The following is a 13,763-nucleotide window of genomic DNA, read 5'->3' as shown; positions in this document are numbered from 1 at the left end:
ATTCAAACTAAATACACTTATTAGAACTAAAATTTACACTGAACTAATGTTTGTATTCCTATTTACTGATATTACTTTATTATTAGTTAGCTTTGGAAAAAAAAATTGCTGTTAGAAACGTCTTGTAAAGAGCTACTTTTACTTTCTTAGTTTGTGTAAATTTCAAAGTCTGTAGTTTTTCACTTTTACTGAAAGTAAATTGAATCAGTAGTTTAACTTTTACTGAATTTTTTTACACTACTATCTGTACATTAAATTAAGTACAGAATATCTCTAATTTTGTCAACTCTTGTGTCATCATTAGGAGGAAGATCTGTGTCAGTTTTTGGGATTGTACTCCCTTACATTATATGTAAGAGTATAATGTATATTACTTTAAGTGTAATGTGAATTATAGCATGAGCAACACTGGTTAAAGCCACAATCAATAAATCTGCATATATGACATAAAACACAATGATGAGGTAAAAAAAAAAACTTTTTTTTTCCCCTTGGGGTTGTATTTTTAAATCAATATGTTTCTTTTTTTTTTTTGTGAGCACACCTTGTGTTTGTTTGTGACATTACTGGAGTCATAATCTAATAATGATAATGTGAAACACATTATTTCTGTTTCAATCCTTTAAATCAAAAGAGAATTCTTTCTATTCAACCTTAGTAAATGCCCAAAATGCAGCTAGTTTCTGTGTGGTAACTGTGTGCAGGTTTTTTTCTTCTTTTTTCTGTTGAGCTTTATTTCAGGTAATTTAATTGTGATATACTGATTAGTGTTTCATCTCTTTTCTGAAAACAATGAATATCTTGATATTTAACCTATTCATGTTCATTTACTCACGTTTGAAGTCTGCTTCTTAGTTTTGGTAGATGAGCTACTCGTATTATGTTCCTCTGTCTCTGTTTTCATCAGAACATACTCAGCATCTCCCCCACCAGGGTGACCTCTTGTCCTTCTGTTGGTGTCTTTTTGAAATTAAATTTAAATAAAAAGGAAATGCCCAAACTTGGATTAAAATATTAAACCTCTTATCAGAGTCTCAATGAAAACTTTGATTCCTATGTAAACTATAATTAATCAGTGACTTACTCATCATGTGTTTCCTCTTTCTACGTAAAAGAACAACAGCTGATAAAATTAACAGCATGATGCAAAGAGCCAAACTAACAGCCAAACCGATGATGACAGCTGAAGAACTGGACGGGATCTCAAAGAAATCCTCTGAAATGGTAAAAAACAAAACAAAACACATTTCTAGACATCTGGACTTCAGATGTTCAAAAAGTGTTTCTATAAATGTAATAATATAATTTGAACCTGGAACATGTATGTGTGTCTCTCTGCTCTTGCTGATTTGCGTCTGTTGGACTCTGCAGGTGATGTTGTTGCTGTGTCTCTTCTCCACAGTCACTCTGCTGCTGACAGTATAGAGGTCATCAGGACCTCTGAGGGTCTCTGTAGGTCCAGCAGAGAGGAGGTTTCCCTCACCGTCCAACCACAGCAGCTCAGGCTCTGGATACCAGCCTGCAGACTCACACTGTAACACCACTCCTGCTCTGTTTTTGTCAATCCCTGATAAACTGATGACAGGTGAGGTGGCAGCATCTGATGCTGAGCAAAAGAAAAAATGAAATTTAAAAGTCAAGGGGCATTAATGATATTATAAGATTCAAAAATATGTGCACCTGTAAAGCTAATAGAGTTCTGAATTTCTAAGTTTGATCACTTACAAAGTCTCAAATTTTTATGTCATGTCTTAATTTTAAACAAGGAAAAAAGACCATCAACCAAAAGCCCAGGAAAAATGTTACAGAATCAATTTCTTCCAATTCAACCTCTCCATCACCATGGGCAAGGACAAAGAGCTTTCAAATGATCCCAGGGACAAAACTATACAATGCAAGACCATCAACATGAAGCTACTTACCAACAACTAGCTTGACTAAAGCTTCTTTTTCCAAATCTGGAATATAGCATTTGTATGTCCCTGTATCGGCAAATTTCACTTTGGAGATTTTCAGTGAAATATTTCCATACTTGAGTTCATCAACAAACAATGACGTCCTTCCTTTGAAAGAAGGATTTTTTAATTTTTCGAGTTCCTGACTGGCACGTGAAACGTAGACAAATCTAGGGTCAAGTGAAGATCTTGTCCACTCCAGTGTCTTTGTAGAAACATCGTATGCAGGTTCCAGATGACATGGCAAAATTACATCATCACCAGCTCTTGCCACCAGTGCCTGAGATGGACCAATCAACTGAGGCTGACCTGAAAACAAGTAATCATAATTCTTAAATAAGAAATGGCCAGAAGGGATTGTTTTTAGCATTATCTCACAATATTTTTTTTAATTACTGAACCTAAAGGTGTGATGTGGAGACTAGATGCATGTAAACTGTAAACTTTTATGTTCACCCCAAGTTGTTATTTCCCTTTAAGAGACAATTCACCTCAAACTGTCATGTATTTATGTCTACACTAAATTGGTGCTAGCAGAGGCCAACAGCATCACATGGCCTCTGCCAGTGGATCATGGCAGATGAGTGAAGAGCATGAATGGATTCTAAATATCACAATTACTATGAATTTGTAACGGGCTAAAATTGTTTCAGCAATTCTCTGCAAGATGTAGCTGTGCAGTCAGCCATGTTTCTAACAAGCATATTCTCTGATTCTAAAACTATTAAGATTATTGTTGGTGCCAGAGTACAGTGTATGTTGATGTATAATACTGTATACCTATCCTATTCAAATACCTCTGCTGACAGAAACTGAAAAGCTGTTTTGTATCCTGCCAGTGTTGCTTTGACTTATTAAACATGGATCTCAATGAAGGCATGTTTCAAGCACAAATATAAATAATTAAAATGTGTGCTTCAAATATGACAAAAAACCACAACAATATTTATTTATGCATGAATTACCATTACAGACATCCTTTAGGAGAATGTGGAAGATCAGAACACTGAAAGCTTTGAGCAGTGGTTGAGGAAACAGTCCATTCTGCTGATGAGCCATCCTGCAGCTCTGAAAACAGACAGATAACATTAACACAATAGAAACCACTGCTGACTGGAAAATTCTGTTTTGTGTTTCAGTAACATAAGTTGTACAATTAGGACTAAATGAATTCCTGGGCTCTGTCATCTAACTTGCATATCTACATAAATCATGCTTTTCTTTGTAGCAGTACTTCACTGAGTGTAGATCATCCTATCTGCCTTATGCAATTACAGTACTTTCACCTATTGTAAAGTTACAGATACATCTGGTTTATAGATGCACTTTTCTGACCTACATGAAAGCTTCAGAACAACTCACACTTGGACTATATTCTTCAAACCAAGTTTGACTCTAATGGTTTTAACAGTTTTTTAGACAGAAATTACATGTCCCATTAATAAAACATTAAATTTAGAAGACAACGCACCTGTTGACTGTGCTCTCTCTGCAACTCACTGAATTACTGTGAAAGAAAAACAAGTACAAATGATCAGTGATAGTTTCACTTTCACTGTCTTTGTGTAGGTGAACTTTGAGGCTGTTACTAAGTAACACATAAATTTCAGAAACACTGCAGCGGCAATAAAAAAACAGTGTTAGTGAGGACTGTTTCTTTGTTATCTTATAAAGCTCATAAAGAGTTTGTAGTTGTTTGCTGTATTTTTGCTTTGGAGCAGATTTGCTGATAAATCTCTTACAATCTTATAGAAATGTGAAAGTAAGAGTTAAACTGTAAAAAACAAAGTAAAAGAAAGAAAGCTCGGACAGTGTTGTCCATTTGGACAACACTGTTTACCTTAGTACAGATTACTCAGAGAAAATCCTCTTTGTTCTCCCTGAGGGTTAGTCCATGGCCCCATGGTAGTTCTGCCCCTCAACACTTCCATTACACTTCATTACAACTTGGGGCCCGCTAGATATAAGTTTGCCCTCCCCACACATCTCCACAGTTCTCAGTGGAATATAGAGCAATGTTCTACTCCATACTACATACCAGTTAGTGGCAGTAATGTATTGTGGAGGTTTGGTCCCTGGCTCAGCTGCAGGGGAGGCGTGGGTCACGTCAATAAACGCTTCACAGTGATAAAAACATATCAGTGTGTCGGGTCAAATTTTATATGTACCATGGTTCATTGTACCATGTGTTCACATTTGCTGGGTATGAGCTTAAAAAAGCCTTTACTTTTGTTTATTTATTTATTTATTTCGACTAACACTCAAAAAATAAATATTGAACAGAAAAAAATCCTGTAGAGAACTGCCAAATTAAAATGCTTTATTTTAGGATTATGCAGTTCTGTTATTCCAACTTAATGTAGCTGAGTTGGACCAACTTGGACTAATTGATGAATTACAGTTTTTCTGAATTGCTAAAATACATTTCCTAAAATCTCATCTCTTTGTCTCAAAACACTAAACACAAAGTGTAAAATTCAAGCTACACTCACATAACCTTTAACTTGTCTTGCAAAACCAAACATTTGACCCAAAACTATTTTAACTTTACTCAAAATCAACCACTAGTCCCAAAAGCCACACCAAACCAGCCAATGTGCAAACACAACTTAGCAACAATTACACACTACAAAAATAAATACAAAACACTGTGAGGTAGCTGGAAAATAATATTTATCTATTCATTTATTTATTCTTGTACTCACATTTTACCAAAAAACAGAATTGCAGTTAAAAAAAAAGTATTTTTACAACATTTTCAGATAATTTATCCTGCCTCAGCCTCTGTGGTGGGTCTGGCCACAGGACTTCATCCACATTACATGCTATGGTCTCCCTTGCAATGCAACGGAGAAGGAATCGTTTAGCATGCCCAATCCAGCTCTGGGAAGATTCCACTCCTATCTCACCACATGCTCCATTCACTGCTTGAAGTAGATTTGTGTGTAAGGGCTTTGGTCTTATAATTTACATCTTCATGCTGAGAAAAACTCCTCGATAGGGTTCAAAAAGGGAGAGTATGGTAAATGGCCTGCATTTGTATAGCGCTTTACTCATTCCATAAGGACCCCAAAGCGCTTTACACTACATTCAGTCATCCACCCATTCACACACTGGTGATGGCAAGCTACATTGTAGCCACAGCCACCCTGGGGCGCACTGACAGAGGCGAGGCTGCCGGACACTGGCGCCACCAGGCCCTCTGACCACCACCAGTAGGCAAACATGGGGTTAGTATCTTGCCCAAGGATGTTTGGCATGTAGCCAGGAGGCAGCCTGGGATTGAACCACCGACCTTCTGATTAGTGGCTGACCTGCTCTGCCACCTGAGCTACAGCCAGGAGGAAACACATTGATAAAATGCTGCTCATTGTGAAACCAGTTGCATATTCTTGGACCCCGGAGAAAAGGTCACATTGGCCCAAATGATATGGGATGCTCTGCCTGCTCGCGATCTCTCTACTCAAGCAAAGCATCAGAATCAGAATCAGAAAGGGGTTTATTGCCAAATGTTGAGCAGGTTTACAACATTAGGAAATTGCTGCGGTGCTTCAGTGCAAACATACTGTCATAGAAAAATAAAAATAAGTATAAGAATTAAAAGTGCTATGTAGAAGATATGTGCATGAGATATACATGAGATATACATGAGATATATACATGAGAATAAGAATTAAAAGTGCTACGTAGACCATCCAGGAATGTTGCTAGAAGTTCGGTGTTGTATGGCCCAACAGTGACATGACTGTGGAGAACCCCATGCTGATGGCAGCACAGATAGTTAGATTTCCACCACGCTGACCAGGCAGTTCACTAATGGCACACTGACCTATGACATTGCGACCTTTTCTTCTCCTTTTTGCTAGATGTTGTCTTCTATAATCCACTGCTGTATTTCAATTCTAAACAAAATACCATTTAGTTATACAGTTTTTTCTGATTGCTTAAGCACATTTTTTGTAACTATTGGCTAATTTTGCAAAACTCTTCACACAAATAAGAAAACCTGTCACCCAATCATGAAAACATTGTAGTTCTCTTGCAAAAGCAAACACAGCTAGATTAACTCTTCACACCTTCGTAAAAATGGTGTTTCCGTATCAAACAGTACACACAAGCCATCATCTACTAAGCACACAATGCGCCAACTGCACACTGATGGTATGAATACAAAACACATCTGGCTTTTGCTTTCTCTGTGCACAAGGTAGGCTATGTCAGTTTGAGCTCATACTTCTGCCATAGATCCATAAGCATAGAGGGATCCAAACTTCAAGTACTGGTGTTTATTCAAACACATCAAAACAAACACAAGTGTTTATTTCCAAGTATAGGATTATTTGCAATCGCCATAATGACTATATGGGTTTCTTGGTCTGCAGTGAACATGCTTCCTCTGCCCCAGCATCTGGTCATCTAGCAATTCTGTAAAGTAACAATTTCAGTATTTTTACATCAATGATATTGGTGTGTTTCTCATTGGCATATGGCAGTGCTACAAATCTTTGTGCAAAGTGACTGTACTAACCGATTCTCATTTCAAAATGTCCTTATGATGCTTGCTACAGTGTAGTGGCTCGAGTTAGGCTGGACCCGTTGGCCAGCTACCCTCAGGGTCATTCCACGGTTGATTACATGGTCCACTATTGTAGCTCTGATGTCATCAGCAATTCTATTTCTTACTCTTCTTACCCTTCCTCTCCCCCTCCTCGTCCTCTCCCCCCTCCTCGTCTTCCTCTTGCTCCTCCTTGTCCTTGTCGTCCTCTTCATCCTACTTCTTCACCTCCACGTCCTCTTCCTCGGCCTCCTCTAATTCTCACTCTTTCTGCTCCCTCCATTGTACTCCGCACACACAGCTTACCTGTATTATAGTGCTTAGGCTGATTGCAAAGTGAACTAATTATCTAAAAAAGTTTTCACATGTGACAGTGTGCCAGACAGTTGGCAAATTAGTGTTAATGATAGCCATACATGTGTATACTTTTGCTAGGAGTGTGTTGGAAATTTGGTAATTGATTGTTGTGCAGTGAATTGTGCCTACAGTTTTGCAAAGTGTGTGTTACAAAATTGCAAACTGAGTGCAAAGCAGTTTTTGTGCTTTTAGTTTTGCAAACTAAATTCAAATTCATTCAAATGTTTCAACTGGCATTTAAAGGCTTAAAATCCTGAAAATAATTTAATGTTTGATCATTTTAAAAAGTGTTCAATTTGATTAAGTGATTTATGAAAAAAGCAGATTTTGGCAGATTTTGCACGTGTAGATTTTGGTACACAGAGGTGTTGAAATAGTGCCAAAATACATCAGCAGAGTGTGGATGACATGTAAGAGTAAAAGACACTGGATTAAAAAAGGTGACTAAAAAGAAGATTTCCAGCAAAATCCATGTCACAAGCTATAACACAGCCAACATGATCACAATGTTTTTTTATTAATAGGTCCTTAGGAGGGCATGTGGGTTTTAACAGTGGAGTCAATAACAGTCACTCCCCTGTGGTTCACTCACAACAGTAAGATTCCTGACATTGTGCTAATGCCTGACTTTCACACTCCCACAACTGATCATGGATGATATGCCACCTTCAATATAACCGGTTTTGTTTGTTTTTACCAGCATGAACCACAAGTCTTTGAGCTAGTGCTCCCTTTCCTTGAGCTGCTACTATATTTTCCTTTGAAAGTAGAGAAGTGAGCTCTCTAACTTTGATTGACAGAGTGCAGAACAAACCTGATGACTCTAAATCTTAAAATCAATCAAACACCTCCAGACTTTCAGGAGTTTTTCTGAGGAGGAAGCTGACTCTGCCCCCAAACAGCTGAAAAGTCGTGTTAACTGATGATCAGTGTTGGTCAAGTTACTTGAAAAAAGTAATCAGTAACTAATTACTGATTACTTCGCCCAAAAAGTAATCCCGTTACTTTACTGATTACTTATTTTCAAAAGTAATTAATTACTTAGTTAGTTAGTTACTTTTTAAAAACACGATTTACAAGCTGAAGAGGTGATAAAGCGATAGATCTCTTAGCCCAATTCTACTTTTTCTACATAATCCATCATACAAAATGTAATCAAATGGAAAAGTCTCTTTTTAAAACTTGTTTTATTAGTTTTAATCTTTTAACTTTATGCATCAAGCAAAAATGTAATTATATGCAACATTCTCTGACTGGAAGAAATTTGTTTAATATTTAAACCTATTTTCTGCACATTCCAGCACATAAATTTATTTATTTTTTTTGTGTTTACACTCAGTCTTTCAAATAGATGCAAGTAAAACACAGCAGAAAACAAATAAACTCAAAGACTCAGCGGTCCTTTTGCTCTATTTTCACCTGTAAAGCAGGAGCAGGGTAGGCGGAGGTTTACCCTGGTGCAGGTGTGCCACAGCGGTCAGTTGAAGGATATGGCAGTTTCTCTGTGAATTTCCCATTACGTCGTTGCGCACTTGGTGCTTGCTTGGAAGTTTAGGGGTTTTTTTCGCTGTAAAAAGAAGTTTTCTTCCCACGCACAATGGACACTAATGTTTTTGTCACTTTTTATGGAATCAAACTCATAGTAAGGTCAGTACTTCCACGCTTTAAACGCTGCACGCTCATACTCTCTCCAGTACTCGATATATGATCCACTGTTGATCTGCAAACAGCTGTTGTCACAAACGTTGCACGTGCTTACGTCACTGTCATGAGACATTCTCGCCAAAAAAATCACGGTTTTAGTAACGCAGTAACGCAGCGTTCCTACGGGAAAGTAACGGTAATCTAATTACCGTTTTTGCAATAGTAATCCCTTACTTTACTCGTTACAAGTAACGCGTTACTGCCCATCTCTGCTGATGATTGTCACAGTTCAACACAGATAAGTCAACACAGGTGCAAACTCAGTTTAATCTACGGAAATCCAGAAAATGTGCTTCATATTCAGTTGTTTCAGACAGCTAGGCTCCAGAGTTTGTATCAAACAGTCATTTTCAAAGAAGAAACCAAAACAATTCATGTGAGTTGACTCAACCCACTCAGCAGCAGTTTGTGGGTACGTGGCTGTCATGACAGTAAGAAAATCTGAGAAACCTGTTGCTGCAGTCAGTCAGCTCTGTGTTTTATCTCTATTTGGAAAATACGTTAAAGAAAAGCACAAAGACTCAGCCAAGGCTGGAGGTGACCCATCAAACACTCACCAGAAACACAGATCAGCTTAGACTATGATCTTTTAGTTTAAAATTAACTTGCCCAGTATCAGTGTAACTTAAGCACATGACTAAAACTGAAAGCTCAGAGTTTATTTTAAGTCACCTCGATAGACAAAGTCCTGCTTTGAGTGCAGGTCTCTGCACGATTCCAGGAACAGTTCTTTATAAACATAAACACAGCTTTTCTCACACTTTGCTGCTACATTTGGAGCTTTGTGGGAGCTTTTAACAACTGACAGACATTTTTTCATCTTGTATGTGCTCACAGTTTGACAAAGAAACAACAGTCTGACTTAATTCAGAGTTAATTCAGGAAGATGTAGAAGTAGGTTCTTTTTTGTTTGTTCTCTGACTAAAAACTAAAGAAAAACAAAACAAACAACAAAGAAATCAAAGAAACAAATAAAGGCAAAGACTTACCACAGGAAAAGACCTAGACTCCGACACTGATCCAAACTGTCAAAGTGAAACGAGTTGCTGGAGCCGAGCAGGAAACAAAAGCTGAGGCAATGATTAACGAGTCACTGCAAACCAGACACTCCGGTCAGATCAGTTTCTAACGTTCATTGCCTTACATTCCTCACACTTGGTATTTATCAGCTAAACACTGAGCATGATGAACACACGGACGGTTGACCTTGATTGCAAACTGCATCAGATCACATGTAAACCAAAGAGGAGTTCAAAATGGTTTCAGGAGTTTCTTATTACCTTCAACAAAAAACTCATGTTTTTGGTAGGATTTGCATTTCATTCTGTCTGTAAACACAACAGCTCTAAAAGTTTGAATGTATTCTGATAAAACTTTGTAGGGTGTAGAGCAGGATCATGTTATAACAATCCATTAAAATCTAGCTTACATCTACCGAGGTCTTCAAGGTCAACTTTATAACTCGTTAGTGGAAAATTGACAAAAAGTTAAAAGTCAAAAGTTTGACCTCTGACCTCTCCCTAAGTTCAACAGGTCAACCTGAAAGTTTGTCTCAGTGTACCTTGCCCCTGGATTCCCTCCCCAAATTCCCTGACTTAGTGTGTGTCACTACCCGATCCATACCGGAAACCCGATCGGTACCCCGCAAGCGCAAATGTTACGTCACTTCCTCTCTTTGCCAACATTGCGACATTCAATATATTTGAATGATACGGTTAGCGCCCAGTTAGCTCCTAGCATTTCTCAGCAGCTCTGCCTACTTTTCGACTACCGTGACATTTAAGCTATGGATAATCCGTATTCAAACAAATTCATGCTTTTCTCCTCAACAGAGAGCGTCCCCCGATTGAACAACAGCGCCGTAAAATAATAAGAATGGCGCCTAATTACAGAGTTAATAACACGTGTAATATCTCACGTGTAGATTCATCAGCCAGATGAAGTGTTTCCTGACAATTGACAGTGATAGTGGACATCATCATCACTATTCCAATCAATCCTCTCCAGACAGACAGTGGCAGTATCCTCGTACACTGGGGAGTAAACTGCCATTAGGAACAGAAGAAGCCCACGGGCGCGTCACTGCAACTCCCCCTGGCTTCTGCTCCGCGGCTGCCGAATGAGCCCTCATCTGGGACTCTCCTTAGCTCTAACTGGGACAGTGGCGCAGCTGCCCCTCTGTGGGTCTTCCTTGGTCTCTTGTGTTCTGGGGGCCTCTGGATGTCTGGAGTTTTGATCTCCTCCATACCCGCTTGATACCATAAAGGACAGGGCTGTGGCTCCCCACACTCCCTAACAGATCATTACATGGAGAAACCTTTGGAATGCAAGCATGCTGATCCACACAGGTATGCACACAGGTGTACACATGGGTATTCACAGACGCGGACTAAAGCTTACTTGGCTGCTGCCTCAAAGCACACTGTGCGCTGTCTATCTTGCGTGCTGAACAATATCGTCTATTATTTAGTAACTATTGATATTTATGACTAGGTAGTTTATTGTGATGGTGCTTTTTTTTTCTATTATTGTGTTGCTCTTTGTTGTTTGCTGTCTCCTCTGTTTGTTTGTTTTTTTTTCTCCATACAGGTGACCCAGGAGTTTTTTTTTTTTGTTGTTTGTTTTTTTTTCTCTCTTCCCCCCCTTCTCACCGTCTCTTCTCCCCTTAGGTTTTCTTTCTTTCTCTCCCCCTCTTTCTCTCATTCTTTTCCCCCTGTCCTATTAAAAAAAAAAAAAACAAAAAAAAAGATGACAAAGGATGAACTGAAGCTCCGCCATCACGTGATGTCACATGCTGCTGTTTCTGATGTCACTTAAAAAAAAAAAAAAAAAAAAAAAAAAAAAAAAAGGAACAGAAGAAGAACAAAACCCCTACACATGCGCGGTAAGGATTGGGGAGTCCTGATCCATAACTATTTATCTTTTTATTTTTCGTTTTTGTCTACATTATATTGAAATGCTTCATTATTGGAAACATTTTAAGAGATACTTATTATTCTTAACATCTTAACAGATACTCTGACCCGTAACTATCGTAAAAAGCTTCGACCGGAAGTAGACACCTTTCACGCATGCGGGGTACCAGTCGGGTTTCTGGTACGGGTAGTGACAACGTGTTCTTGTTCACTGTGTTTTGCCTTTATTCAGAGATCAAAGCCACAGAGCTTTTCACTGTATACCCTCCTTTGAACCTCGTCCTTGAATCATAGTCACATTACATCAAAGTGTAAATACCCACAATGTGTAATTTCTGTTTCGCTTTATTTACATAATCCTTTCATTTTGTCCTTGTATATAGCACAGTGGTATTCTAGTGTTGTATTTCACCACTTGTTGTATGTAGTCCTTCCCTCACTTGCACAAGCATTGTACTGAGATCTCACTTTCACTATTAAATCACTGTCACGGATTACGTTGAGTCTGTGTTGTGTCTGCTCCACGAGCCCAGCCTCTGTCTGAAGGCTTGCACCTTAACAGCCATATCATAACTGCTTTAAATTATACAGAATAGATATCAAAGCCTTAAACAGGCTGACTTCTGCTAAATAGGTCTAAAAGGGCATAAATAATACAAAAAAATAAGATCTTTATAAAATATGATATAAAAACTATAGATCAACTTACCTCAGAATATATAAAGCATATAAACAATTACAGCAATATAATGCAACAAACACAGCAGTGCTACTAATCCAAAATACTCAAAGCTTCATAGAACTGAAACAAACATTTATTTTTAGGTCCATTCTGCTGCTGATACATACTTTAGGTTTCTGAATATTAAACTTGTTGCTGCCTTTCATAGTGTGTAACTTGAAGGCCCTGAGTACTTTCTCCCACACTGAAAACACTGGGATGATAACATTATTTGAACATTACCTAATAAGACTGATTCAGGACAGACAGTTAGTTATGTTAAACTTTTCTAGCAGTCATTCACAAACAGGGAACAGTCTGTCTATTCTCTCCATCTGTCAGCTGCTGCTGGCTCTTCCTCCTCCTCTTCCTCACACACTGCTGAGTTTGTCCTGGTGGATCATCAGGGCTGCAAAGCCTCACAGATGATGTGCAGCAGTGGGTCCCTCAGTCTGTCCTCACTCTGGACACTTGCAGTTGTCACACATGGAAATCAAATGTGTGATAAGCTGCAGGATTCAAACACAAGTGTAACTTATAAATACATGTTCATACTTTTATTCCACAATCAGAGAGAAAGAAACAGAGAGAGTGCAGGACGGACAGACAGGTGACAGTCTCAGGTGTATACACTGCTACAAACAGGAGGATTTAGTGTTTGTTTTAGTGTCTTCAAGTAACTTAAAGAAGTCCAGACGCTTTTCTTTGCAAGCTCCTTTGACTACGATGACCTGGATGACTGAGAACCTTCACAGACATTTAGTGTTTGTGTTATTACGAGTGCTAAACAAGAAGAGTTCCCAGATGGTACAGTGGCCACAAGTTCAACTTCTATAATTAAAGCACCTTTCTTGTAGTTTAACAAGTGAACCGCCAGCTCGAGAAAACAAATGTTAAAGTTTGTTCGGCTCGACGCCACTGAACAGAGTCAGCAAAATAACAGAGATCAAATTAACAGTGCAGTGAATCCTGCTTGTGCCGTGATATTTGGGGCTAAAAACCAGGCAGCACTCAAAGCCTATAGTCATTTTAGTCATTCTGTTCGTGGATATATAACTAACTTTAATTATCCATAAAAAAGTTACAATCTCTGTAAGATTATAGGACTAAAAATATGGCCTCCGAAGGATGCAACCTATGAATTGAGATGCAGCTATTTGTGTTCTAGAGAAAATGATGGGTCACTTTACAGTTGAACCAGTTGAACATGTTTGCCAAGTCCTTAAATCGTTTGCTAGATTTGTCTTATCTACCTGTCAGATTATTAAAATCTAATCTGTGCCAAGTTGTGTACAGCAGTGCTCCACACCTGTTTTCTGGCGTAAAATGTCTTCAGGTACACACTTCAGGAGTATGCAATGTTTTCTGAACCCAATAAGTTGAGTATCACAAACATTGCTTTAATGCTGAATAAGAAAACATTACTCATTAATGTTTAAATAAATAATAAAGATAAATAAAAATAAATCTCACTATAGTTTTCATGTCACTTAACAGTTTAACAACATTTACAAGTATATTATATATGTGCATGTGTTTGAGTTATTTTTTCTCTT

The 13,763-nt window shown here is 38.3% G+C and overlaps 1 protein-coding gene across 1 annotated transcript; it reads right to left on the bottom strand.

The window, feature by feature from the left end:
• Window positions 1-823: 823 nt before the first annotated feature.
• On the bottom strand, window positions 824-9,614 carry LOC146635510 (butyrophilin subfamily 3 member A3-like). Its single transcript, XM_085350156.1, has 7 exons — window positions 9,561-9,614; window positions 3,427-3,462; window positions 2,921-3,023; window positions 1,923-2,264; window positions 1,313-1,606; window positions 1,085-1,216; window positions 824-960 (listed from the first exon to the last, which is right to left on the bottom strand). The coding sequence occupies exons 3-7, from the start codon at window positions 3,012-3,014 to the stop codon at window positions 824-826; spliced, it is 999 nt and encodes a 332-aa protein (XP_085206282.1). The 5' UTR covers window positions 3,015-3,023; window positions 3,427-3,462; window positions 9,561-9,614.
• Between the last annotated feature and the right edge of the window lie 4,149 nt (window positions 9,615-13,763).

The sequence above is a fragment of the Diplotaxodon limnothrissa genome, linkage group LG3 (genome assembly GCF_057381915.1).
Source record: "Diplotaxodon limnothrissa isolate DT_005_m linkage group LG3, D_limnothrissa_male_GT1.1, whole genome shotgun sequence".
NCBI classification, from domain to species: domain Eukaryota; kingdom Metazoa; phylum Chordata; class Actinopteri; order Cichliformes; family Cichlidae; genus Diplotaxodon; species Diplotaxodon limnothrissa.
Note: the sequence above shows the minus strand (reverse complement) of the source record. Positions and strands in the feature narration are given on the sequence as shown.

Bases quoted from the DNA above. Each gene is read 5' to 3' on its own strand.
- LOC146635510 (XM_085350156.1), bottom strand. From the start codon at position 3,014: ATGGCTCATCAGCAGAATGGACTGTTTCCTCAACCACTGCTCAAAGCT. The intron at 1,607-1,922 runs GTAAGTAGCTTC...TCTTTTGCTCAG, and splicing joins TTTAGTCAAGCTAGTTGTTG to CATCAGATGCTGCCACCTCA. The intron at 1,217-1,312 runs GTTCAAATTATA...TTACCATTTCAG, and splicing joins GACACACATACATGTTCCAG to AGGATTTCTTTGAGATCCCG.